We start from the raw sequence: 24,248 nt of genomic DNA on the forward strand, positions 1-24,248 counted from the left end.
GCAGAGAAAAAATCAGAAGGGACCCCAAGGTGCTGCTCTGACCTTCCTTTTGTTGCCTTTAGGCAAGAGACTCAGATATCATGGAAGAGATTGAACTGAGTATTTGCAATCCTATGATTCCACTCAGGATCTCAGAGTATGTTCCCCCAGATTATGCCTTATTTCAACCCCTGCCAGGGTCATCTGCCTAGCCTGGCTCCTCTCTCCTGTCTCTCCTGTCCCAATTCATGACAAGGCTGACTGCCCACTTGCAAGTTTCTGCAGTTCAGTTCACCAACATCCAGAGTTACTTGTTAGGAACAGAAAGCTTGGGAATGTATAAGGTGGTGGAGAGTGGCATCACGGGAAGTTCTTTTTCCGAAGAAGTCCCTAGAGACTTAGACCTAGGGCTAAAGAAGAGTGACAGGGCAGAAGGCATTCCGGGTATAAGGGGGAGCCGGGTCCTTTGTCTTTGTGATGATGGTAACTGTTACCAAGTGGGAAAATATGGCTGGTCGAAGGGGGAAAAAAATCCCTCAAAGTAGCATAAATACTATAGATATTGGGGAGGGGGGTGGGGGGAAAAAGTCTACAAGGATACATGGAACCGCCAAAATGTGTAATTATAGTCATTTGCATGTCCTGCTCATTCTTTATTCTTCATTGACATGCAGCACAGTATCACTGCGATTATCATTAAATGTGTTGGATTGAACATGTGGTGAATTCTACCTGATTAGCAAAATGCTCACACTTGTAAACCCAGGCTGTAACAGCAGATTCCTTCCACAAGATTGTTCTGGGCTTTCCCCTTTCAAATAAAGAAAAACACAAAGAACAGGAGGGGGTAGGGGGTCAGAAGAAACTTGTCCCTTTCCTGGTCACCAGTAAGGCTGACACAGAGGGTTAACATTTAAGTTCAAGTGCAGCTTGAAGACTAGGATCAGGATCAGGCCTCTTCTGAAAGCTGAACAAGGCTTCTGAGCCACGCAACCCTCCACCTTTTTTGGACTCACGTCCTCGGCCTTTGGGACTAACCAGGGAAGCTCACGTTAGTGGCCGCCAAGGCGAGGGGCCGGCCTTGCCAAGACTAAAGAGGGAGGAGGGGAGAAAAGCAAGAATCCCCCACCCCCTCCGGGCGGAGGGGGCGGGAGGAGCGCGTCCCGGCCGGGCCCAGCAGTGTCTTCCACTCTGCATCTCCTCGGGAGCGGCGCGGGAAGGATGCTGGGCCGCAGGGGCGCGCGCGCTGGGCCCGGGATGCCGCGGGGCTGGACCGCGCTCTGCTTGCTGAGTTTGCTGCGTGAGTACCGACAGCGCGCCGCGCCGGCGCGCCTTCCCTGCAGGGAGGGTCGAGCTGCCGGCTTGGCTGAGCCGTGCGCGGAGGGAAGGGACCCCTGCCCTACCCACGCAAGTCGCCCACCGCTGCTCAGGCGGGCCCCGCGCTTTACCTGGGACTCGGCAGCGGTGGGAGGGGAAAGGCACCGCGGGAGTGTAAATTTACCCGAGGTGTGAGCCGGACAACACGGCTCTCTGGAATGGACTAAAATAAAGCGCTTTGGAGATGCCAGTGTCTTTGCGTTGCCAAAGGTGCGGAGCGCAAAGTTGGAGCGAGGGCCAGGAGAAGGAGGAGGAGGGAAGCCGGAAAGTTGTGCGGCTGTTGGTTGACTCAGAAAGCAGCGGCCCGGAGCGGGTTGGTGGGAAGGGCCCCAGAGCCCACTGTCCACGAGGACCGGGAGCAACAGTGGACATTAAGGAATTCAAGGGAAGCCAACAGGGGTGAGGCGAAGGGTCCAACGGAGGGGCTCTGGAGGAAGGCCAAGTTGGGTGAGCAGAGGAGTTTGGAATGAAGAACAGTCCTTGAGGTTTGGGGGGTGATCTTGCATAAAAGATTGGAAAGCAAAATTAGAATTACCCCTTCAGACACTATTGGGATCCTACGGAAGGGCTCCCTGCTTCCCTCTCTCCCCAACTCCTCACCCCTGCACAAACTCAAACATTTTGGAGTTTTCTTCCCCTGCTCGCCTCCAAGTTCTAAAGCTAGCGGACAGGTCAGGACACTCCTTGCTCACCCACACACACTCCTATTTCTTAAGCTCTTGCTCTCGCTTTGGAAAAAAAATAATAGGCACTCGCTAAACTTAATTAATTGTTTTCATTAGGGGAATAACCTCCATCTCATCTCATTGCACTTAGAGGTTTGAAACTTTGTAAGTCACTCCCCCTTTTGTTGCTGGCTCTCTAGGGCTCCCCGTCCCCAACTCTCACTACAGCCTAAAGACCACCCACCTTGGGTGGCCCTGCAGAGTACATGTGCCTGTTGGGCCTCTTTGCTCCCAGTCTCCTCTGATATCCCTTTTTGGGTTCACCCAGGTGGAGAGAGCTGGCTTGGGTTGGAGAAGGCCAAGTTAGTTTCTGGGTTGAGTGTTTGGAAGCCCTGGACATGCTCTTTAGACAGGAGTAAAGCTGTTGCCTAGGTTTTGAAACCCTAGAATGGTTGCTGCACAGCGCCCTCATAGCAGGGGAGAGTTGACCAATGGTTCAGATTCCCATCAGATGCTGCACTCTCCTTTGGCTACACAGCTCATGATGACCTGGGCCTGGGCCGAGCGAGGTCCACCCTTTTTTATTTCCTCAGCTGGCCGGTATCAGTCTTGCCTTGGCCTTCTGAGGTGGGTGGGGGAGATGGAGTGCAACTGCTGCAAAACCTTGGGCAGATATGCTGGGAAATTCAGCATCTCAACTTTGGGGTAAAGAGTGGGGCATGGGTCCCCATTTCCAACCTTGCCTACTGCTTGGTCTTTATGCCTTCCCCAAGACCTTTCTAGGGTTTCTGTATATATATATATATATATATATATATTTTTTTTTTTTTTTTTTTTAAATATTAGGAATTATTTTCTGTCCTGGGATATATTGTGGGATAAATGAAACAAGTGACTGTACCTTGAAATGCTACCAACGGGCCACTGGGGGAATAAAAGTGCAATTATTAATGAGAAGTTTAGTGTGGAGTTCTGTGTTGTCTTATCACTATACCAGTGAAGAACTTGTTTGGGGGAGCTATTTGCCTGTTAGATTGGCATGGACACAGGCATAGCAGCCAACCACAAGTGGGTTCTCTTTGTAGAGGGTGGGCTAGGGACCACTGGGCAGCACAGCCTAGCTACCAGCTGGGTGGGAAGCCATTCAATAATTAGGGAGTCCTTTTTTTTTTTTTTTTTTTTTTTTTTTTTAATCAGGCACAGGATTTCTTTTTTGCTAAGGCCTGTCACTCCCCTTACCCAACAACACCCCCCAGTCCTGCCGGAGTGGGTCACATTCTTTTTCTTTCTTTGGGTCCTTCGTGCCTGTGGACCCCACACCCATATCCTGTCTGGGGCTACGTGTAAGAGGAGAAAAAGAAAAGGAAAAGAATTTTATCAGATATTTTCCAGAGGGGAGTGGACTCCACCCTTTGACTCTCTGCCACATGGCGATGAGAAGGAGTAGCCTTGGGGACCTCTGACTAAGTCAGTGGTCCCCAGTGTTCCCCCTTGTAGGGCCAGCCCAGCCGGCACAATCTTTGCAAATGCTGGACTTCAGCAGCATTCCTGTTTGGCTGATAGAGCTTGCTAGGGCCTTGGGCCTTTTTCTTATCCCTTTGGCTCCACCTCCTGGGCCTCCTCATCTACTAGTCCTCATCTCCTTCCTTTCCTGAGTCTTTGTCTCCAAATGTTCAGGGCAAGAAGTGCCAAACTGCAGCAGATAAACTCAGGCAGAGTCCTACAAAAACAAATAATAAGAAGGAACAAATTCCACTCTTACCGTCTCATTGCCTGATTTCCTTTAGACCCTGGGCTGGAGGGCCTGGGCTTACATTCAGGGCTGGATGGTTACCCAGCTCCACCCTCAGGGTACTTGGGCCTCCCTCTCTCATGGACTTCAGTTGATCTAACTAAAAGTCCTGCCGTGTGGAGAACAGGAAGTATGAAGGTATGGGAAAAGAACAAAAACTCACCCTCCAAAAGAAAATTCTCATGGTTGCCAGGGCAGAATTTCCATATTTTTTTGGGCTTCGACTTCTCTAATGAGAACATTTTCTTCCCTCTAGCTAAGAAATGAAAACACATTCTCTACAATATTTAGTCCAAAGGGCCCTTACTATGCTATAAGGAGAAAGGTGCATGCATCTTGGGAGGATGGAGATCAAATAGAGAGGTATGGCAAGGTGCAACTCACTGGACCTGCACTCTGGACCCCATCAGGGGATGAATCACTTCCCTTCAGGTGCAAAGGAAAAGGCCTTCTGGCTTAATTCACAGGTCTGCTCCTTCCTGATTTGGAAATAATAAAATGAAATTAAAAAAAAACGATACCCCTTAGGGAAGTGGCATCTCTAGGTATCTTGCTCCATTGTTTAAGAAAATGTGTTAACGAGTCTTTGAGTGAGAAAGCCAAGAACGTGGACAAACCCTGGATATGCAAGGACAGACAGGAGACTGACTTGCTAAGTATGATAAAGTGGGACTTTGTGTTTGGGTGGGCTCAAGAAAAAAAGGCTAGAGGGCTCCAGAGCCCAGGCAGAGGAGACAGACCTGCAGCAATAGAGGAACAGCGATGGTGGAGGGTGGATAAGACCTGGCCAAGAAGATTCCTTGTAGTATGATGTCATTAGTATGGTAAAATCTGATGTTCCAAGGTTATGCCCTTGTCTCTCCTGGGATGCCCTGTAATCTCGCTTGATGCTCTTAAACCTTCAGTAAAAATCATTTACGCAGTCTGGTCTTGTGTGAGTGGTTCTCCAGGCAGACTAAAGAAATGGGTGCTTGGCTAGCTTATGTTGAAGTAGTGCAGTAGTGAGTACAATGAGGCATTGAGCTGCAATCCAGGGGTCAGAGGAGCTAGGAAAACAGGAAGAAGTGAGTGGAGGAAATGTGGGCAACCTGAGAATCCTTAGTATATTGGGGTCCCAAAGTAAATGGATGGGTCAAAACAAGCTATATGACCATAAAAGGGAAATCTAAGTACACTGGGAATGATCAGGCCACGACCCTTGGTTTATGCCCACACCTCACCTTTCCCTCTAAAATGGAGAAAGACATCAGCCCAGCCCTTTAATTTAGTTCAAGATTTCTCCAACTCATGGTAGATCACAGGGTTAGCAGGGACCCCTAACAAAGATGCTTCCTGAATGCTTCCAGGAAGCATGAGTGGCTTACTTATCTCACAAAGTAGCTCATCTCATTAAAAAAAAATAACTACATTAAATTTTCCCCTTGTATTATAGTGAAATTAGCTTTACTGTAACTTCTAATCATTTTACTAATTTTTTTTTGATTGTCATAGGTTTAATCTGGTTCTTCATGAAAATCCCTAAAGACCATTTTAGTCAGCCCCACTAGATTATGGACTCCTTGAGGGATTTACTTAAATTACAATGACACTAATGCCTAATGGAGGGAAGGAATCAAATTGGCTTATTTTGTGCTCTCTACAGAACTGAGCAAGACCCTTTCTGCATCATTGATGCTTGGGGGGAGGGGGAGTGTATATACTGTGTAAGTGAAATGAATCTTGAAGGAAGTCATTTATCCTCCCGTCTCAGATTCTTCTTTTTCAAATCAAGGGTCACCAAACTTTTCCTGCATGGGCCTGGATAGTAAATATTTTAGGCTTTGGGAGAGGTACACGGTTTCTCATGCGTATCTTTACTTTGTCTTACTTTATGAGCTTTAAAAATGTAAAAGCCATGTTTGATTGACTGGCCACACAAGATCAGTCCCTAGGCCAGATGTGTTTCACCAGCAGTAGTTTGCCAAGCCCTGATTTAAATGAAATAATGCTAGGCCTTCAACAGTGTGACTTGATTTCTAGAACTCTAATCCTGACTGTCTTTACATGGCACTCCCCAATTTGTTCCCTCTCAAAACTGAGCATCACAACGAGACTGCCGTAGTAGAGGTGATGGATTGGTATGAACACACCCGGTGCAGCACTGTTTGACCCTACTGCTTATCCTGGCATCCTGGGATTATCCTAAGTGCCATGGGTAAAACACCCAAGTATAAGAATGGCCCCACCACTCAAGAAATTTATAATCTCACTGAGGTGACAGTTAGACCTATCCTGAGGAAACAGCATATGTGATTTTGTGCCAGATGAGTGATAGAGATAAGCCTTCTGCTCTCTGGGAAGCAGAAGGAAGAGGCTTATCGTAATGACAGCTGCTGACTTTTAAACAACTACCAGACAGGCAAAGTGCTGTACACTTGGTGACCTCCTTTGTTCCTCAAAACCATCAGGAGGTAGGGTTTGTTTTTATCCCCATTTTTATAGGAAAGGTTTGTGGAGTCGAAATAAGACTATTAACGAGGCTACGGGCTCCAGCAGGTCCTGTCTGAAGGCATATGCCTTCCACCAAGATGCCCAGGAACTCCTTCAAAATGCTTCTCTTGGGCTGGGAGCTAGCATGTGATGGATTGGCAGATTGGGGCTGGCTGTCAGGGACTCAAGAAACAGCATCAATTAAAAAAACAAAACAAAACAAAAAAAGAACAAAAAACTGTAAGGCGGCCTCTGAAAAGTAAAACCAAGTATAGAAAACCTCAATCTCTTCAAGTATGGGAATTTAGTTGTAACAGCTTACTGAAGCTCTGAGAATTTGTAAAGCCCCTCTAATGACCAAAAGAATCTTCAACATACTAATTGTAGGTAGAAATCTTTTCAAAAGGTATTGCACATTCCTCTGCTTCCTCAGAGTACACCCCCAGAAAAAAAGGACTTCAACCGTCATGACTCAGATGTATCATGAAAATAATGTAGCTCTGTTGCAACTCAGTGAGATTGTTAATGCTTATGAAGGTGTATATCTCTATTTACTCCTCCATAAATGATTCCAGACTAGTGTGGGTTTGGTACCCATGTATGTTGTTCATTTATTTCAATTTCTTGGTTTTCAGCTGTTGCTTCTTTTTATATGCTTCTAATAGTCTCTTTCTAACTGTCATCTTTGGCTAAGATACCAAATAACCAAGTATTTCAAAATTGTATGTAAAACAAGAATAATTGCTTCTATATAAGCACCTGTAAGTTCAATGTGCAAATTTTGCTACACAACATCTATTTGACTTATCCTCCTCATTTGCTAACTTCCTGACACCTTGTCTCCTTCCTTGCTCCAAGTTCATGTGTCAAGATCATATAGGACAACTAGGGTCCAGGAGCCCTTACAGTGGCACAGTTAATAAGGATGGACTGAGGAGTAACCAACAGAAGGTGGCCTTTCATTCAGTTGTAGGTTGAACTACAGTTCTCTGCAGGGCTGGGGTTAAGGGTGTTGCTCTTGTCTGGAATGGACCACAGTGGAGGTTTCATCAATTGTCTCTCAGCGTCTGACAGATTCCCACTGACTGTAGGCTGCTGTTAGTCCCCTACAGAGTCTCAGGTCAGAAGCTCAGATAAAGAAAGGCCAGTGTTTGATGGTTTCAGGCCACGGATGTGAATGGGAAGAGAATAAAAAGAGGCCTGCAGTCAATCTTGACTCCTACGATGTCTTTCCTCCAAGACCGGGTCTCTTTGGTGAGCTCTTTAAAGGGAGCCCTAGAGACTGAAGCGCAGGGACTCACACTTAGTAAGTGACCTAAGTGACAGTACCCAGGTCACGACTGGCTCCCAGGCTCCTTCCTGGTCATGATGTCCCTTTGCTCTATGCCAGTTCATACGGAGCCCGTCACCCAGCCTTGTCTTTCTGCCTTTCCTTTTTGTCTGTTTCTCTAGTGTTTCAGAAGATTCTCTACTCACCCTAGGCTCAGAGCCATGAATGTGACGTTAGGGTCCCCTTCTCATTTGCAAACAGATCATACTACCTTCCTCAGTGCTTAGCCAAATAGTGGGAGGGAGAGGCTGCTGCAGCTGGGAGCCCGTCCCCAGCGGTCGGTAGCTGGCCTAGGTCCAGAGTTGCTTCATTATTCTGGAACAGGCACCTCTGTCCTCAGAACCAGCAGCTGGTCTCTGTTCACATCTGGAAAAGTTCAAAAGTGTTTGTCTGGGTGAAGGAGGCCCCTTGGGCGAGGGGGTTCAAAAGCATGACATCACTTCAACCAAGCCTTGCTTCCTTTGGAGAGGGAAAAGGGCTGGGCCACGCTGGACCAGATGGGATTCCCGGGAATTGACGTGTTTGAGGAGAGAAGGGAGGGTGTGGGCAAAAAAAGGGTGTCAAGGGGAGATTCCAGGGGTGTCTTGGAATAGTGCCTTGAGCATGATTCTTTATTTCAGTGTCCAAATGTTACCAACACCTGCTCCCTATAATGAATCTATGTCTTAGAGTCCGATTAGAGAGGAGGTCCTATCTAAAAAAAGGAAGTAGCCTGAATCGACATTTGCATCTATTTTATGCTGAACAACCCACCTCCCATCTAAGCCAGATAGGAACTCACCCATCCTTTTCTCTCCAGAGGTGTGGAGGATGCATCCTTAGTAGTTTAAACACAGCCTGACCACCTTGCAACACGGATGCAGGAGTCAGCTGAACCTCAGTGTCTTCACTACTTACCCTCCATCATCTCCACTCTTGCCTCTTGGTCAACACCTTGGTAACTTAAGTTCTTTATCTCTAAGATGGAGATAGCAATATCACTTCTTCTACCTAATTTCCTGTCACCTAAGAGTAAAAAATGATTGTACATTTGCTGTTGATATTAATCTACTCGCAGGCTGCTGGGGAGGAAGGCAGATGTGGTAGAGTGAGACCCTCGTTGCCACCTTTAGGGGAAGCATCCTTGGCCTCAGGTTAATTAATTGACTTGAAGCTAAAAGCTGACTCCTTTATTGATGCTGAGGGATCAAGAGGTTTCATTCTATAGTGTTATTTACCTGAAAATCTCTGAAAAACAGACTTAGATCTTAATCAGGAAAATTTGGAGACAAGCTTTAGGGTGTCTTGGGACCCTCAGGGGCCTTTCCTTGAGGATGGTACTGTAAGTGTGAACTCTGGGTACTAAGTCTACCTCTAACATTTAGCAGAGCCCAAGGCCAGAGTACAACAGAGGCCCACGTTCTCTATTTCTACCTTTATAATTTCACAGTCATAAATCAGGCCAATTAACTGGTAAATAAAATATCTTCTATTTTTGTTACCTTGACAAACATATCATCATGGCTACTTGAAAGGCCAGGTTTGAATTTGGAATTCTCACACTCTTGGTATTCAGTACACAATGATCAGGAAGAGATGGACCCTGGCCCCAGCCCATTTTCCTTCTCTTCTTCCCCATAATTTGGGTCCATGCTGTAGGAGATCTTGTATGGATGCATGGGACACCCCTTACACCCTGCAAGTGGCCAGCACTTGGTTACCACTGGGCCTTGGTGTTACACCTCCTGGTGCTGCAGTTCACCCTTAAAAAGATTGGCTGGAGAAAGGTCCATGAAGATCTCAGATGTGAGAAGAGAGCCATTTGAGAAAGAAGTCAAAGTTCTTCTGGTCCTCAAAATGTGATCTAGAAGAGAGGGGATATCCTAGTTGGGTATATCCTCCTCACAGGAGGCACAGAAGGTAGAGAGTCCAGGCTTCCTGAATCTATGTATTGTACCACTGGGTACTCAGGATATATGGAAAAGAGGGGCAAAGACACATGTGAAGATCTTCAGAGAATGATTAGAACATTCAAATGAAGTAATTTAGCACTTGTTATATCATTGATTCTGTCATGTAAAGTAGACAGGAAAGACCCTCACTTAAGAGGTAAGTAAACTGAGGTACACATACATGTGAAATTACATAGTTCTTGGCAGAGCCAGAAAAAAGCTCCCCCTACTACATTTGATTAGAAACCAGGCTTTGTGTTTTCTAGTCCATTGGGAATTTCTAGGTTAGACCCTCCTGAAGGAACTTGGGGTTCTTACTGCAGCTGAGTTCCTCAATGAAAGAAAAGGAGAATGGATTTGAAGGTCATGAGGGAAAAGATGAGGGGAGTTTGGGAATTAGAAAGACCAAGAAGGATAGATTTTTTTTAAAGGAGATTGCATAGTGATAGTGAGTGTAATTATTCCAAGAGTTAATTTATTGTATGGGGAGTGGCCAAAAAAGAAAAGGATACATCAATAGGGAAATAGAAACTTGTCTTCCCTTAGATTTTTTAAAAATGTTTTTTTGTAGTTGTATATGGACAGCATGCCTTTATTTTATTTTTAAAATATTTTAAAGTTGTTGATGGACCTTTATTTTATTTATTTATATGCAGTGCTGAGAATCAAACCTAGTGCCTCACACATGCTAGGCAACTGCTCTACTACTGAGCCACAGCCCCAGCCCTCCCTTCCCTTAGATTTTTGATCCCTGCTATCTCTCTCTCTCTCTCTCTCTCTCTCTCTCTCTCTCTCTCTCCATATATATATATAAATATATATAAACTGATGTAATTTTGTATTTTACTGAAAACTGATGAACATTACCTCATATTTTCACATTGATACTTGGAATTTATAAATTTTTATTTTTGAAGATTATGTATATGATAATGTAGTGCTTGTGGTATATTAGGTATATATACCATTTATCCTATTATAATTCATTTTGTTGCTTGAAACTTTTTCCTCCTATAAATAATACTATACTAGACATTTGGGTGCATATAAATTTTTATTTCTCTGTTTCCTCTGGAAAAATCTAGTACTAGAAAATTAGTCCACTGTCCAGGAGGATTAACTGCTGTTGCATTGCCAGGGGCAGCAGGGAATATTCCAAATAGATTCTACTTGAAGTCGAGAAGTTGAATCAGGAGATGTCATGATGCTCCAGAGAGATTCTGACTTTTCCTCCTTGTTTCCCTATAGCCTCTGGGTTCACAATTATGAACAACTTGACTACTGTTACCCCAGAACCATCCACTCTGAAAATATTTTCAACTATTTCTACAAATGTATCCAGCCAGGAAATGGTAACACTAAGCTTCCCTGCAAGTAACAGTTCCCATCCTGCCTCTCAGGACAGCAATGAGACCACATCGGACATCTCAGGTAAAGAATGCTCGTGCTTGTATAAAGCAGGGAGAATGTTTGTGGACCACGTCCTCTGCCTCAGATAGAATCATACTAACCCCTGTGTTAGTAGTAGGCATCATGCTTAGGGTACTCTGAAGTAGGTTCTAGATAATTCTTCCAATGGTGACAACTCTCTCAGGCCAATGTGCTGGCAACTGATCCTGAGGAGTAATGCTCCCCATAGCCCTCCTCTCATGCTGAGTTCAGATGGTAATAAAGCTGAGATGAGGACTGCATAGATCATAGAGCATGGTCTCTTTAAAATAAAGGAAGGGGTCCAAGTTTGAATTGGGCATCTTTGGCTTCTCTAAGATATACCAGTATGTGCCGGGGTCCAGCCCAAATAGACATGGCAAGCATGTAATTCACTTTCAGAATCTGGTGCCCTCAAGCACATTCTAGATTATAGGTATGATTCCGACGGTGACTTGGAATGTGTTTAGTCAAGATAAGGAGATGAAGTAACAGTACCTCCTCAAGCTCCTGTTTCTGCATAGAAATCCATGTCCATGTCAGTTGAGATTATGTGTCAAGTGTGTGTTCATTGGTATATATATGCATGTGCACACATGCACACTTGTGTTTTGGTGTATTCCAGAGACTACAGTCAACTTCACATCTACCTCTGGGATCACCCCAGTCCCCGAAACCACAAACTCTTCTGTCCAGTCACAGACCTCTGTAGCCTCCACAGTGTCCACTACCCTAGCAAATGTGTCAACTTCAGAGATGACCTTGAAGCCCAGCATGCCACCTATAAATGTTTCAGATTACTCACCCAATAGCACCAGCCCTGTGATGACATCACCCACAAAACCCTATACACCATCTTCTCCTGCCCCAAGTACCATCAAGGTGGGTAAATCGGACCCAAAGGGGCAGATTGCCCCCTCACTTCATATGCAAGCAAGCTCTCTCTCTCCCCCTTTCTTTCTTTTCATACCAGCCAATGAGATTTGGGTCATGTGGAAATCAGCACAGAAATATGCTCTTCAAATATTGCTGAGAGGGGTTGAAAATGGGGGAAAGAGTGCACTCAGGTGGCAAGGGCGAGCTTTGCTTTGGGTATTGCATTTTCCTAGGAATAGAAAGTAAAGGAGATTCTCAGAGATCCATCCAGTCTTCTTGCTTCTAGTATCTGTAGGTGTAGCTTTGACCTGGGTACCATTTCTCTTTGGGAATATTTGGAATCCATGCCCTATTTAAGGGAGCTGCTTCTCTCACAATATTTAGGGTAAATAGCATTTCCTCTGCATGCTAGAGTTTGGTGGTTGTGCCAGGCATAGAGAGGCAGTGAGGATGGCACTGGCAGTGGTAGGAACTGGGCATACTTGGGATGGTTCGCTCAGCCTGTCCTTCTTGACCTTGAGGCATGTGGCTGTCAACAGCTTTTAGCATGAAGAGTAGAAAATCTGAAGGCGTGCAGCCTAATAACAGGCATGAGGGGCCCACCTGGTTTCTGTTTCAGGAGAGCCAACATAAGAATCAGGAGAGTCCTAGGGACCAAGAGGAAAACGGGGCTGTCTCCAGGACCCGGCCATCCCACTGTCTGTTTGCCTATATGGGTTTCCTACAAGTGTACAATTGAGTAGAGGGAAAATAGCCCAACTGGGAAAAGATTTTCCCCCTCTCCCATTTCTGTGTCATTGGAGCCAGTGTTTACCAAATTGAAAATAGTGACTTGCCTGCAAGCCCAGACCAGTAACCAAGTAATGAAAGGTTTGATTATCCAATGGGGATAATGTTCAAAATGGGAGAAGACAGAATCACTAGAGGCTGAGTGTCCCTTATCTGAAGTGGTTGGGACCAGAAGTGTTTTGGATTTTGGATTTGGGGTTTTTTGGAATTTTGGAATATTTATACATAAAATGAGATATCCTGGGGGTTGGGGATGGAACCCAACTCAAAACATGAAATGTGTCTGTTTCACATACACCTTATGCCCATAGTCTGAATGCAATTTTATGCAATATTTTTCAATAACTTTGTGCATAAGACAAACTTTGTGGTGTGAAAGTTTTCACTAATAGCATCATGTTGGTATTCAAAAAGTTCGATTTTGGAACCTTTCAGATTTGGGAAACCTGTCATTGACAATTCTAAAATTTCCTGTTTCCTAAAACCTTTTAAGAGAGTAACTCGCAGAAATCCAACTCGAAGGGAAGTAGGGAAGAAATGAAGGGCAAAGATGCTTGCATGTTTATTTTGTTTTTGTTATAATACAGGGAGAAATCAAATGTTCAGGAATTAGAGAAGTGAGATTGACTCAGGGCATCTGCCTGGAACTAAACGAGACCTCCAGCTGTGTAAGTCATCTCCCGCCACTATCTCCGTCCTTCCCTGACACACCCTCTGAACATCCTTAAGCCACTTGGATTGGGCTGAATTTTGGAAGGGGTCTGAGGAGTTCAGCATGGAGCGGCTGCTTCTAATATTGAGCATTGAATTTTTGGGGAGTAAGAGGCCCCATCTGGTGGGCAAAAATGGCAAAACCAATTTAAATAAAATTTTGTTATTTTATAACAGATTTTAAGTATGCTTTTATGTTAAGAAAGTTCTTTTTATTATCCATATATAAATTAGTCAACTAGAAACTCAATTCTAGTGGTGGTATTATTATTTTCATATAACTGTAATCCGTGCAGAATTTATTTTGTTGTAGATGCTGTATTTTCCATATAACTGTTTTTCCTAATGTTATTTATGGAATGATCACCTCATTCAGTAAAGTTTATATTTAATTTATATTGTAGCTTACAAGTTTTTATATATGTGGACACATGGGCACGTTCTTTGAGAGATTTTATCTTGTTGATTTGTTTCTGATTTTATCAATTCTAAAATTTTAAGATTTCTTTTATTTTTTGTACTTTTTCATTGTAGTACTTTTAATATCCAGCCAGCCAGGTCTTTCCTCATTATACGGTAAAAAGTGCAAAGTAGTTTTTGGCTCTTCTTTTAGAAAATCTTTGAAGACATCTGTCAACGTCCAAAAAAAATCCCACTACCATTTTAATTGGAACTGTTCTAAAATTCTTCATTTTTTTCCCTAGTATTCTTTGGCATTTCTAAGCCTTTTGTGTTGTTTTAAAATTTATTTGTTTATAATTTAAATTTTTTCTTCCCTGCAAGGTTTTTGTTTGGTTGGTTTTTTGTTTCCTTTTGTTTTTTTGTTGTTTTGTTTTCTGGTTCAGTGCTAGGGATTGAACCCAGGGCCTCATGTGAATTAAGTGTCTTTACCACTGAGCTGTATCCCCAGTCCATTTCCCTGTAGATTTGATGGATTTCTTAAGGTTGTTTATAACACAATATCCTATTATATATTCTAGTTGATTATTGTTGAGATGTTAGAAAGTTAATGGAGTTTTGAATAATTACTTTGGGCTTATCCATTTTCTTGAACTTACTTATTAATTCCAGTAGCTTTTTATTTGGCTCTTTTTAGTATTTTGAGAAAAGCAATCATCAATCATGTTATCTGCCACTATATGTTGTTTCCCTCTTCTTTATAGTAGTTAGGGCTCTTGTTTCAGTTTCATGTCTTACTGCTTTGGTAAGAATTTATATGACCTGGTATTAATTTTTAATGATGATAGCAAGCCTCCTGCTTTGTTTCAGGAAATCCTATTTCCTGAGAGCTACAAGGTTCTAGATGAGGGATGGAGGTGAAGGGAAGAGTTTTATTTACTTATAAAAAACACTTTCTTACAAATTGGAAATTTACTTAATGAAAACACACAGGTCATGTGTGGCATGCATAGATTGGAAAGACTGCTTTCGGTGAAGGGCATGAGTTACTCGTTTTGGTCATTCCAACTATTGGCATTTTACCGGCAACCACCAGTTGTATCTCTCTCTGACTGACACATCTTTCTAAATTTCACCTAGAAGAATGATTAAACCAGCACCTCTTTTTTTTTTTTTTTTTTTTTTTTTTTTTTCTTTTTTTGCAGTGCTGGTGATTGAACCCAGGGCCTTGTACTTGTGAGGCAAGCACTCCACCAACTGAGCTGTGTCCCCAGCCCAAACCAGCACCTTTTAAGACATCAGAAATCATAGAAACACAAGTTCACAGAATAGAATAACTCAATGCAGTTTGGAAAACATGAATATACAATGTACCAGCAACACCCAGTGTGTTTCTGATGCTGATTTTCAACCCTACTCATTAAGGGGAAAAAGTTGTCAACTCCTTTGTTAATTATAGCAAAGGAAAATGATCATTATTTTTCCTATCATCTTGGTTGAGCATTTATTTTTTGTGTGTATCACATAGACCTATGCCAATGCTAATTCTTTGTGGCCAGGATTTAGAGCTGACTGCAGAGCTTCAAAGTGCCTGTTGCTTTTCAAATTTCACATTAAGGAAGGGTTATTGGACCAGACAAGTGCCACTCTAGAAACAACTCCTCTTACTCTTTTCTGGTCTCTTTTTCACTGTGGTCTTTGCTGTCTGATACACTTTATGTCACAACTCCACATGTTCCTTTGGGATTTGGGGAGGCTCTGTGAGTAGGGGTTTGGAAAGAGAGCAACTCCCCCAATGTTTGATGCTAAGAGTTTCTGCAGCGCCCGTGACAAATCATCCCTGTGGCAGTGTGTGTGTAGTGCTCTTGTCCCCTGGCATTTCCACTCCTGTCCATCACCTTTCTTCCTGAGGGGGCCTCCTGCCCAGTCTCCAAGCTGGAGTACCTCCTACTCCCCAGGATCATTTTTCCTCAGCCTGCAGTTCTTGTCCCAGAATTTGTAGCCACAGCTTCCAGTTGTGTCCCTTCCTTGGGTCCACTGCCTGTTCATCAGGTCACCAGTGTGGCCCAGGACTGTGAGTTTTCCATACCTCCTAATTTTTCTTAGACTGCATTTGTACTTGGCATGAGAGAGCCTTGAGGGGCTAGTTCTGATAGAGGGAGACTCAGGTCCTACCCAGAGACTCATGAGGAGCATGACAGGTTCAATTTCCCCTGTTTGGTTTTTCCTATCCTATAATGTTGGTACCTACATAATACTGGTACCCACCCGCACCTGGTTCTTACTCATTACAGAACTATGTGTTCAGGGTTCTCAGCTACCCAAACCCTAACTCTGCACTACTGCATGGTGGGTACCAAATAGACTACTTAGGCCTATCTTCTGTATATGCACTCTGTAGACACATAAATCCCTCTTACTCTCCCTTTGCTTCCCATCTTTAGCTCCAGGCAGCCAGAGGAAGGGAGGGTGACACCACACTGTCCTCAAACACCTGTTTCTACATCTCAGAACCCTCATTAGTGGAGCGTATCTCCCCAGGTCTGATTTTCATTCTCTCTGCTGCTGTGCCAGCTTAATTTAGCTTTTGTGGTGTGGTTCCCCAAATGGTTTCTAAAATGTGAGATGACTTTATTCTCTTACTCTATACCTGTTTGTTGAGGTGAATTCACCAAAATATTCTTAATTGTGGTAGAATACACATAATCTAAAACGTACCCGGATATAGTTCAGTAAAGTACACTCACATTTTTGTACAATGAATCTCCAGGACTTTTTGCATCCTTCAAAACTGGAACTCTCTCCTGGGCACAGTGGGGCATGCCTGTAATCCCAGCAGCTTAGGAGGCTGAGGCAGGAGGATTGCGAGTTCAAAGTCAACCCCAGCAAAAGTGAGGCACTAAGCAACTCAGTGAGACCCTGTCTCTAAATAAAATACAAAATAGGGCTGGGGAATGTGGCTCAGTGGTCAAGTGCCCCTGAGTTCAATCCTTGGTATTAAAAAAAAAAAAAAAAAATGTAACTCTCGACTTACAGAACAATTCCACAAACCTCCATTGCCTCTGTGTCTATGAGCTTGGCTACAGAATCATGTGGTATCTGTCACTTTGCAATTGGTTTATTTCACTTAGCATAATGTCCTCAAGGTTCACCCATATGTAGAATGCATCACAAATGCCTTCCTTGATAAAGCTGGGTTAACATTCCACTGTGTATATGTACTCCATTTTATTGATCCTTTCATCCACTCAGACACTTGGAATTTTTCCACCTTTTAGCTACTGTGAATAATGGAGCAATGAATGTGAGTGTGTGACTTATTTCTTTGACACCTCGATTCCAGTGTTTAGGTATGCATCCAGAAGTGGAATTGCTGGATCATATGGTAATTCTATTTTTGAGGAACCACATACCCTTTTTGTAATGGCTGTACCATTTTACATTGCCACCAATTGTGCACGGGGTTTCCAATTTCTCCATATCCTTTTCAATACTTGAAAAAAAATTTTATCATAACTATCTTATTGGGTGTGAAGTGGTATCTCATTATCATTTCAATTTTCATTTCCCTCATAGTGATGGTGAACATCTTTTCATGTATGGATTGGTTTTTTGTGTATCATCTTTGGAGAAATGTTAATTCAAGTCCTTTGCCCACAGATTTATGTTTTTAGTACTACCTTTCTTTAGTGCCACATCTGTTTGTGTGCAGGGCTTGTTTCTACTCAACTAGCTCACATTACTCTTATTCGGTCACATTGACTTCATCTGGGCTGGGCTGCCTCCAGCCCCCAGATCACCCAGCCCCCGCCTTCCTTGCCCTCTGCCCAAACACTAAAGGTCAGTTTCCATGCACAAAACATAAGCTAGAGAGAGATGAAAAGCTGATGAAGACAATGTGCCTCTTGGAAAGAACCTGCAATCTGGAGACAATCTAGCTTCTCATCCTTGGTTACTGTCCCCTCATTGTGTGACTTATAACAGTTCCCTTCATTACTCCAGTCCCTTTGTCAAAATATGATTTTCACCTGCATTGTCAAATTCACACCGCAAAGCAAAAATAACATTATTTTTGAATGGGTTGGTTGAGGGAGATTGATCCTAAAATTTCAGCATTCGGAAATAAATGACTTATAGGTCATTAGAAAAAATGCCTGTCCTTCCCCTCACTCTCACCTCAATGCCTGAGGTGCTTCTTTAACATGTTAGGAGACTCTGCAAAGTTTGAGGATGCTGCTCTAGGAAGGTTAGACGGTTTTGTTATTTCTCCAAAGTCACATGGGTGAGCAGATGTAATTAGGGGCTTGTAAATCTGATTCTCATGAATAAAATGGTGAGGCTGCGGCTTCCTCCTGCCCACTCTCCCATGATGTTTGCCCGCAGCGTCTCTTGGGGGAGGATGTTTATCCCAAGCATCCGGAGAAGCATTGTGCTTTGTTCAGGATCCACCTGCTCCTCTCTAGGCCCAAACACAATTCACTGAGGCTTTTGGACTCCAGAGTGGGAGGTTGGCTGCTGTTATTCCCTTGAATTTAGTCCAAGAAGCTAAGCAAGGGAGGGACCCCAGGTGGAATCCAACCAGAGGGGTGTTAAGTTGAACAACAATTCCTTGAGTTCTGTTGCTTGTTTGGTTTTATGATTAGTGCAGTCTAAGTCCAAAATTATGTAATGTACACCCTCACCCCCACCCTACACACACACTTAGAAGGCTTACAGTCTAGTTAGAAAGAACTGATAGGCAGAATATGATAAAACATGGACTCTATGTGATATGTATATAAGGTATTGCTATTAATAGGGCAATGGCTGCCATTTATCTAGCGTCCACTAGGCTCCCAACATATTGGACATTTTTCATACAATGTCTCATTTGTCACCCAAACAACCCAGTTTGTAGTTGAGGAACCTGACCCTCAGACTAGCTGAATGACTTGTGAAGATTCTAGTAAACGGCAGAACAAGGGTTGATGCCGGCATGTCCTCCGTGGTGCCCAGTTCCTGGCATCTTTCCCTACGTGCTTTACCAGCATGCATTCTACCCTTTCTTCAAGGTTTATTTTGAGATGTTCCTGCTAATAACTCCACGCCAGACATGTCCTTACTCTCCTTTCTATGTCCTTAGCACTTTGATACTTTCTTATGATACTTTCCATGTAAATAGTCTCTTTGCGCCTCCATTTTTTCATTTATAAATTGAAGAGAATAATTATGTCCATCTTCTGGGCTTGTGGGAGGCCTAAATGTACGTGAGGAACACTTCGGACTGTGCCCTAGACATAGTAAGCATGATTTATTTTAATTGCTGATACAAACAGAGACCCCTCTGCACAGGAGGAGGGAGGAGTTTTGATTGTGTGGAATTCATAGACACTCCTCTCATCCCATCCCTAAACCCACATGTGGCACACAACCCACAACACACACACATAGAAAAAGAAAGCGGTTTTCACACTTTCTTATATTCAGGGCTTGATAAATGTCAGAGCAGCTGAACATTGTCAAGGTGCAGCTTCTGGGTAGCAGGCAAAGGTGCCATTCTCTTTGGCTACTTTAGATCCTACAGGAGCCCTGCCCTTCAGGAAGCAGACATTTTCAGCCAGAGACACTTCAGAAGGCTGCTAGGGGACTTCCCACCCCTCATCCAGAGGGCATGGTAGGGTGAGGTAAGGCTCCACTAAGAGAACGAGGGTCCACCCAGTTCTCTGTGGATAGAAGACTGCTGGTCACATACAAATTGGGATCCACACTGCCTAATGCAAATGTTGTTTTAAAGAGCCAGACTTTTCCAGAAGGAGAGCCTCTGCCCGAAGACTTAGTGGGAAACTCGCTGAACTGATCTTTTAATGGAGGGAAGAAGCAGCAGGGCCTGAGAATGCACTCTGTGACCTAGTCCTGGTGGGTGATTCAGGCTACTGTTGGGCTCATGTCTTGTGACCTGGATTGGCCAGCCGTGCTCTTCTGGCCTTGTCCATGCCTAGTTATTTTCCCTTACCTCCCTCAAATTCCAGTGGGAACCTGAGGCCAATCTTGACCTTGCCTTGTGCAGAAGCAAAGGAACCTGGGTTTTCCTGACTTAGATCTTAGCTGTAGGAAAATACCCAGGCTCCTTTCCAACTCGGAGGACCTCTGGCCTTGCCACGAGCAGCAGCCCTGCCCGCAAACAGGAAGCTTTCTCCTCCACGGAGGCTCAGGTCTGATGACTGTCACACGCCCCAGCAGTTTTCCCCTAACAGGAAAGTTGTCAGAGCCGTCAGGCATTTCCTCCTCTGCCATCTGCCATCCGGACAGAGGAGAAAGTCTTAGTTTCAGTGGTGCAGGGGAGGTCACTCTGATAGGAGGCTGCTGAAATAAGCCCTGGGAAGTGGGAAAATAGGGTTTGGAAGGGCAAAACAGTGCTTCCAATTCATATTTTTCCTGGGACTCTTTTGTTGAAGAATGATTAGAGTTCATCTTCTAAGTCTGAGTTCTTGAGTCTTTGTGGACCAGTCAGCAACCGGGAGAGGGATACATGGCCTTCATTAAAATTCACATACTCTCAATGGAAAAGGGTTGAAATACCAGGCAAAAATATCATTTCAGTTTGAGCAGTGCTTGTTGGGAGACCCCTCTGCAGAGGAAGAGGGAGGAAGCTTCTGAGGGTCCCTCATAAGTTTGTCCTCTATTCATCTCCATTGGCTTTTCTGCCATCACTTGAGTCTGTTGCAATCTTGAAATGAAGGCTTTTCTCTTAGTTATTTTTGCATTATTCATCATTTCTGTTAGTGATTTCTTTCTTTTTATTTTTTGTACCGGGATTGAACCCAGGGGCACTTAACCACTGAGCCACATCCTCAGCCCTTTATTTTAGATTTTATTTTGAGACAGAGTCTCATTAAATTACTTTGGGCCTCACCAAGTTATTGAGGCTGGCTTTGAACTTGTGATCCTTCTGCCTCAGTCTCTGGGATTATAGACGTGCCCCACCCCCAGCTGTTGGCAATTTCTTTTTAATTCAATTTGAACAGCATATGAACAAATGGGCAATCTTTAAATAAGATAATTTTTCCTAAGTTTGATGTCGTAGATACTAATAGATATATGTTTTGGTACTGGAAAATTAATTTTTTTTCTTACTGCTTTGTTGCAAATATTCAGTTAGTAATTATTTTTTTTCAGTTGGAATTTTAGAAAGAGGCAGTCTTCTTGTGGAGAGGGTAATTGTGTAATACCTGTCAGAATTATTACCTAAGACTATAAATGCAGTTCAGGGGTACAAGTAAGTCTGTCTCCTACTTTCTGTTGTTATATTTTCCTAGGAGGACTTTAAAAAGGACAGAGGAGAGGACCTGATTCAAATACTGTGTGGGAAAGAGGATGTTGATGCTGGGACTGGCATGTGCTCCTTGCTTCTCGCCCAGTCTGAGGTTAAACCTCAGTGTCTACTGCTAGTCTTGGCCAATGGAACAGGTAAGGATGCAACTTTTCTGTGTGTGGTGGGGGTGGGGGGAGTAGGTAATGAGTAGGGCTGAGGTTAGATAGGTCTGAGGTTAAAAGATCTTGGGTGGAGATCCTATATCTCAGCTCCAGAGACCACAGGTGCTGAGGAAAAGGCTTTATCTGAGATGGACCACCCTGGCCATCAGAGCATCTTCTAGAACAGATGGGAGTAAATAGCTGAATAAGTTTCTCTAGCTTCTAGATTTAGCAATTCTTGTTTCTAATTCTAGAACTTCCCAGCAAACTCCTGCTTATGGAAAAACACCAGTCTAAGCTGAGAAAGGTAAGTTCTCTGAGATAATAGGTCTCAGAGGGAACACTGGGTCAGGAAATAGTAATTATCTTCTCTAGAATTTCCCTTCCTTCATCTCCATTCTTCTCTACAGTCTTCATATTCCTATGATTGAACCAAAAATTTTACAGTATAGCTCAATTCAGAAACATCAGTCTTAAGTCCTGTCTCAGAAATCCCCAAGGTCACTATCCTCTTGTGTCTATTCACTGCTGAGTTGCACTCAGGGATATAAAATAAGCTGGCCTTCCTCTTCTAGAAGTCCTTTTCCACAATTAACAGGCTGCCTTTTCTGTGTCTTCTCAAGCTGGGGATCCAAGGTTTCATGAAACAAGATATTGGGAGCCACCAGAGTTATTCCAGAAAGACCCTGATTGCACTGGTCACCTCAGGAATCCTGCTGGCTGTCTTGGGCACTACTGGCTATTTCCTGATGAACAGACGCAGTTGGAGCCCCACAGGAGAAAGGCTGGTCAGTTCTGGGGTCCAGGGCAAAGGAAATGAGGAAGACAGTGGTCTTCTGAGGAGGTCCATGGGTATCATAGGGAGGAGGAAATACCAGAAAAGATACTTCCACTTGTGTGCTCCTACATGGGGATACACATGCATGCTTACACTGTATTCATTCAAGAATCAAAACGACATACAGCAAAAGGTGGTGGGGGAAGTTAACTGGGGCCAGCCCACTTATTCTCTCTTGTAGCAGATGATTCATGTCATCTGTTCATTGTGTTTCCTGAGATAATTCAGCTGGGTACAACCAGAATAAATGGCTAAGTCAATCATACTTATTTGTAAGTATGTTAAAGGCCCAGTAGGTGCCATCTTGCTCACAAAAGGGGGGCACACGGAAGGAAATTCTACTTTTGAAGTATTCTGGATAAGGGAGGACAAGACAGAGGTGTGACTCTTGTCTTTGGGATGTTACCTACTCTGGGGAGTTTATTCCACCCTCAGGACTGCCAGTTTCCTTGTGGTTGCTGGCTACTGAGCTCTGGTGGCACGGTGTGGTGCCTCTCCTCTGTCCTTTCTCCTCTAGGAGCTGGAACCCTGACTGCTCTACAGGAAGAAAGGAGTCTGCACGTGCAGCTGCATCTCCTCTCCCTCCCTTCCTCTACTTCCTTTGGTCTCCCTCCTCACAGTGTCTCACACCCCTGCTGACCAGATAATGCTACTTTATTTATACACTGTCTAGGGCGAAGACCCTTATTACACGGAGAACGGTGGAGGCCAGGGCTATAGCTCAGGACCTGGGTCCTCCTCTGAGGCTCAGGGAAAGGCCAGTGTGAATCGAGGGGCTCAGGAGAACGGGACCGGCCAGGCCACCTCCAGAAACGGCCATTCAGCAAGACAACACGTGGTGGCTGATACCGAATTGTGACTTGGCTAGGTGGGGCAAGACTGGGCACTGTCCAGGAAAGCAGCCCCTCTCTGCCTCTTGACCACATACTGCCTCCGTGCTGGAGGCGACATCCCTCATGTCCTACCCTTCCCTACTGTATGCACCTCAGAGGCTGTTCCTGGAGCCCTGCACTTTCCGGGTGCCCTTTATGCATTCAGCTCTCTGAACCTACACTCTGGTCTTTTCTTGGTAAAGATGTGGTGGGGAAAAGCCAAGGTCCAGAGGAGCTGCCAGGGTGGTTGATGGCCTTGTAGCATCCATACATGGACCCCCTCCTTCCCTCCTGCTCTCTGCCCCTTTCTAGACACCCCCAAGGGGAAAGGGTGGGCTTTTCTAAGCTACAACCTCCTTCAGGAGGCTTTTCTTCCTTTTCTTTCTTTCTTTCTGTTTCTTCCTTGTATTTCTTTCTCCAAACTACCCCTTGTACCTGCTCCCTTGTAATGATATAACCAGAAAAAAACAAGTTGTCTTAAACCATGTCCCTTATCCTTCCTCCAAGACACTGTGGGATTAGTCACCAGCTCCATACTTGCTCTCCTTAGTTCCACCAAGCTTCATGTGTCTCCCTCTGTCCATGTACAGAAGCTGGCACAGTTTTCTGGCTCTGTGTTGTAGAACAAACAGCTCACTCCTGGTCTCTCGGGCCACACAGAGTCTCCTTGGATCAAAGTGGGCAGGACCATGGAACCAGATCCAGATCTTTGATCAGAGCCTCTTGACCTGTGCTCTTCTGCAGAATCCTCTCGCACTGAGACTGCGTCTTTGTCTCCTCTTATCTGCACAGCTTCTATCTCCTCACCTTGACTCCTGGGTTGAGTGGTGACCTCAGTCCCCCAGCAGACTTCCTTTCATTTCTGCCTCCCCCACCTGAATCCCTTCTTTGCTCTGCATCTCCAGATTTGAGAACCCCAGGACATCTCCCAAAGATCCCAAGCTTCCTCATCTGGGGGAGATCCAGTTTCTTTTCTGCTGTTGTATTTCTCAAGGGGTGAGAAGGGATCCTGGTTTCAATAACGGTTGGAAAGAGAACTTTCCAGAGATGAAAGGATGGGGTGGGGTTTTTTTCCTGAATAAAAAGTTGCGTGTTTAAATCCTGTAATTAAAGTAATACTGAAATATCTGTTCTGTGGCGGTATCCCAGCTGAATGTGTCTACATGACAGAGTAGCCTCATCAGACCTGGCAGGACCATGCGGCAATGCGGTGGGGAAGGGCCAGCCTGGGAAGAGGTTGGAACATCTCAGGGGACACAGGTACCAATTGGGATGCTGAGGACCTTTGGTCTGGTTTGCCAGGTCTTCTCCATGGGGTCAGGCAGGGAGGCTGGATGTTT

General features: G+C 44.4%; 1 protein-coding gene across 2 annotated transcripts; it reads left to right on the forward strand.

The window, feature by feature from the left end:
* Positions 1-887: 887 nt before the first annotated feature.
* Positions 888-24,036, forward strand: CD34 (CD34 molecule). Of its 2 annotated transcripts, none has more exons than XM_079107903.1 (8): positions 888-1,279; positions 10,792-10,974; positions 11,597-11,853; positions 13,224-13,304; positions 21,042-21,192; positions 21,453-21,505; positions 21,822-21,986; positions 22,554-22,853. In XM_079107903.1, the coding sequence occupies exons 1-8, from the start codon at positions 1,201-1,203 to the stop codon at positions 22,566-22,568; spliced, it is 984 nt and encodes a 327-aa protein (XP_078964029.1). In that variant the 5' UTR covers positions 888-1,200; the 3' UTR covers positions 22,569-22,853. The 2 variants fall into 2 exon arrangements, with proteins under 2 accessions (XP_078964029.1, XP_078964028.1); XM_079107902.1 differs by having other exon boundaries at positions 896-1,279; positions 22,710-24,036.
* The last annotated feature ends 212 nt before the right edge of the window (positions 24,037-24,248 follow it).

Source organism: Sciurus vulgaris (genome assembly GCF_902686455.1).
Source record: "Sciurus vulgaris genome assembly, chromosome: 12".
Lineage (NCBI taxonomy): Eukaryota > Metazoa > Chordata > Mammalia > Rodentia > Sciuridae > Sciurus > Sciurus vulgaris.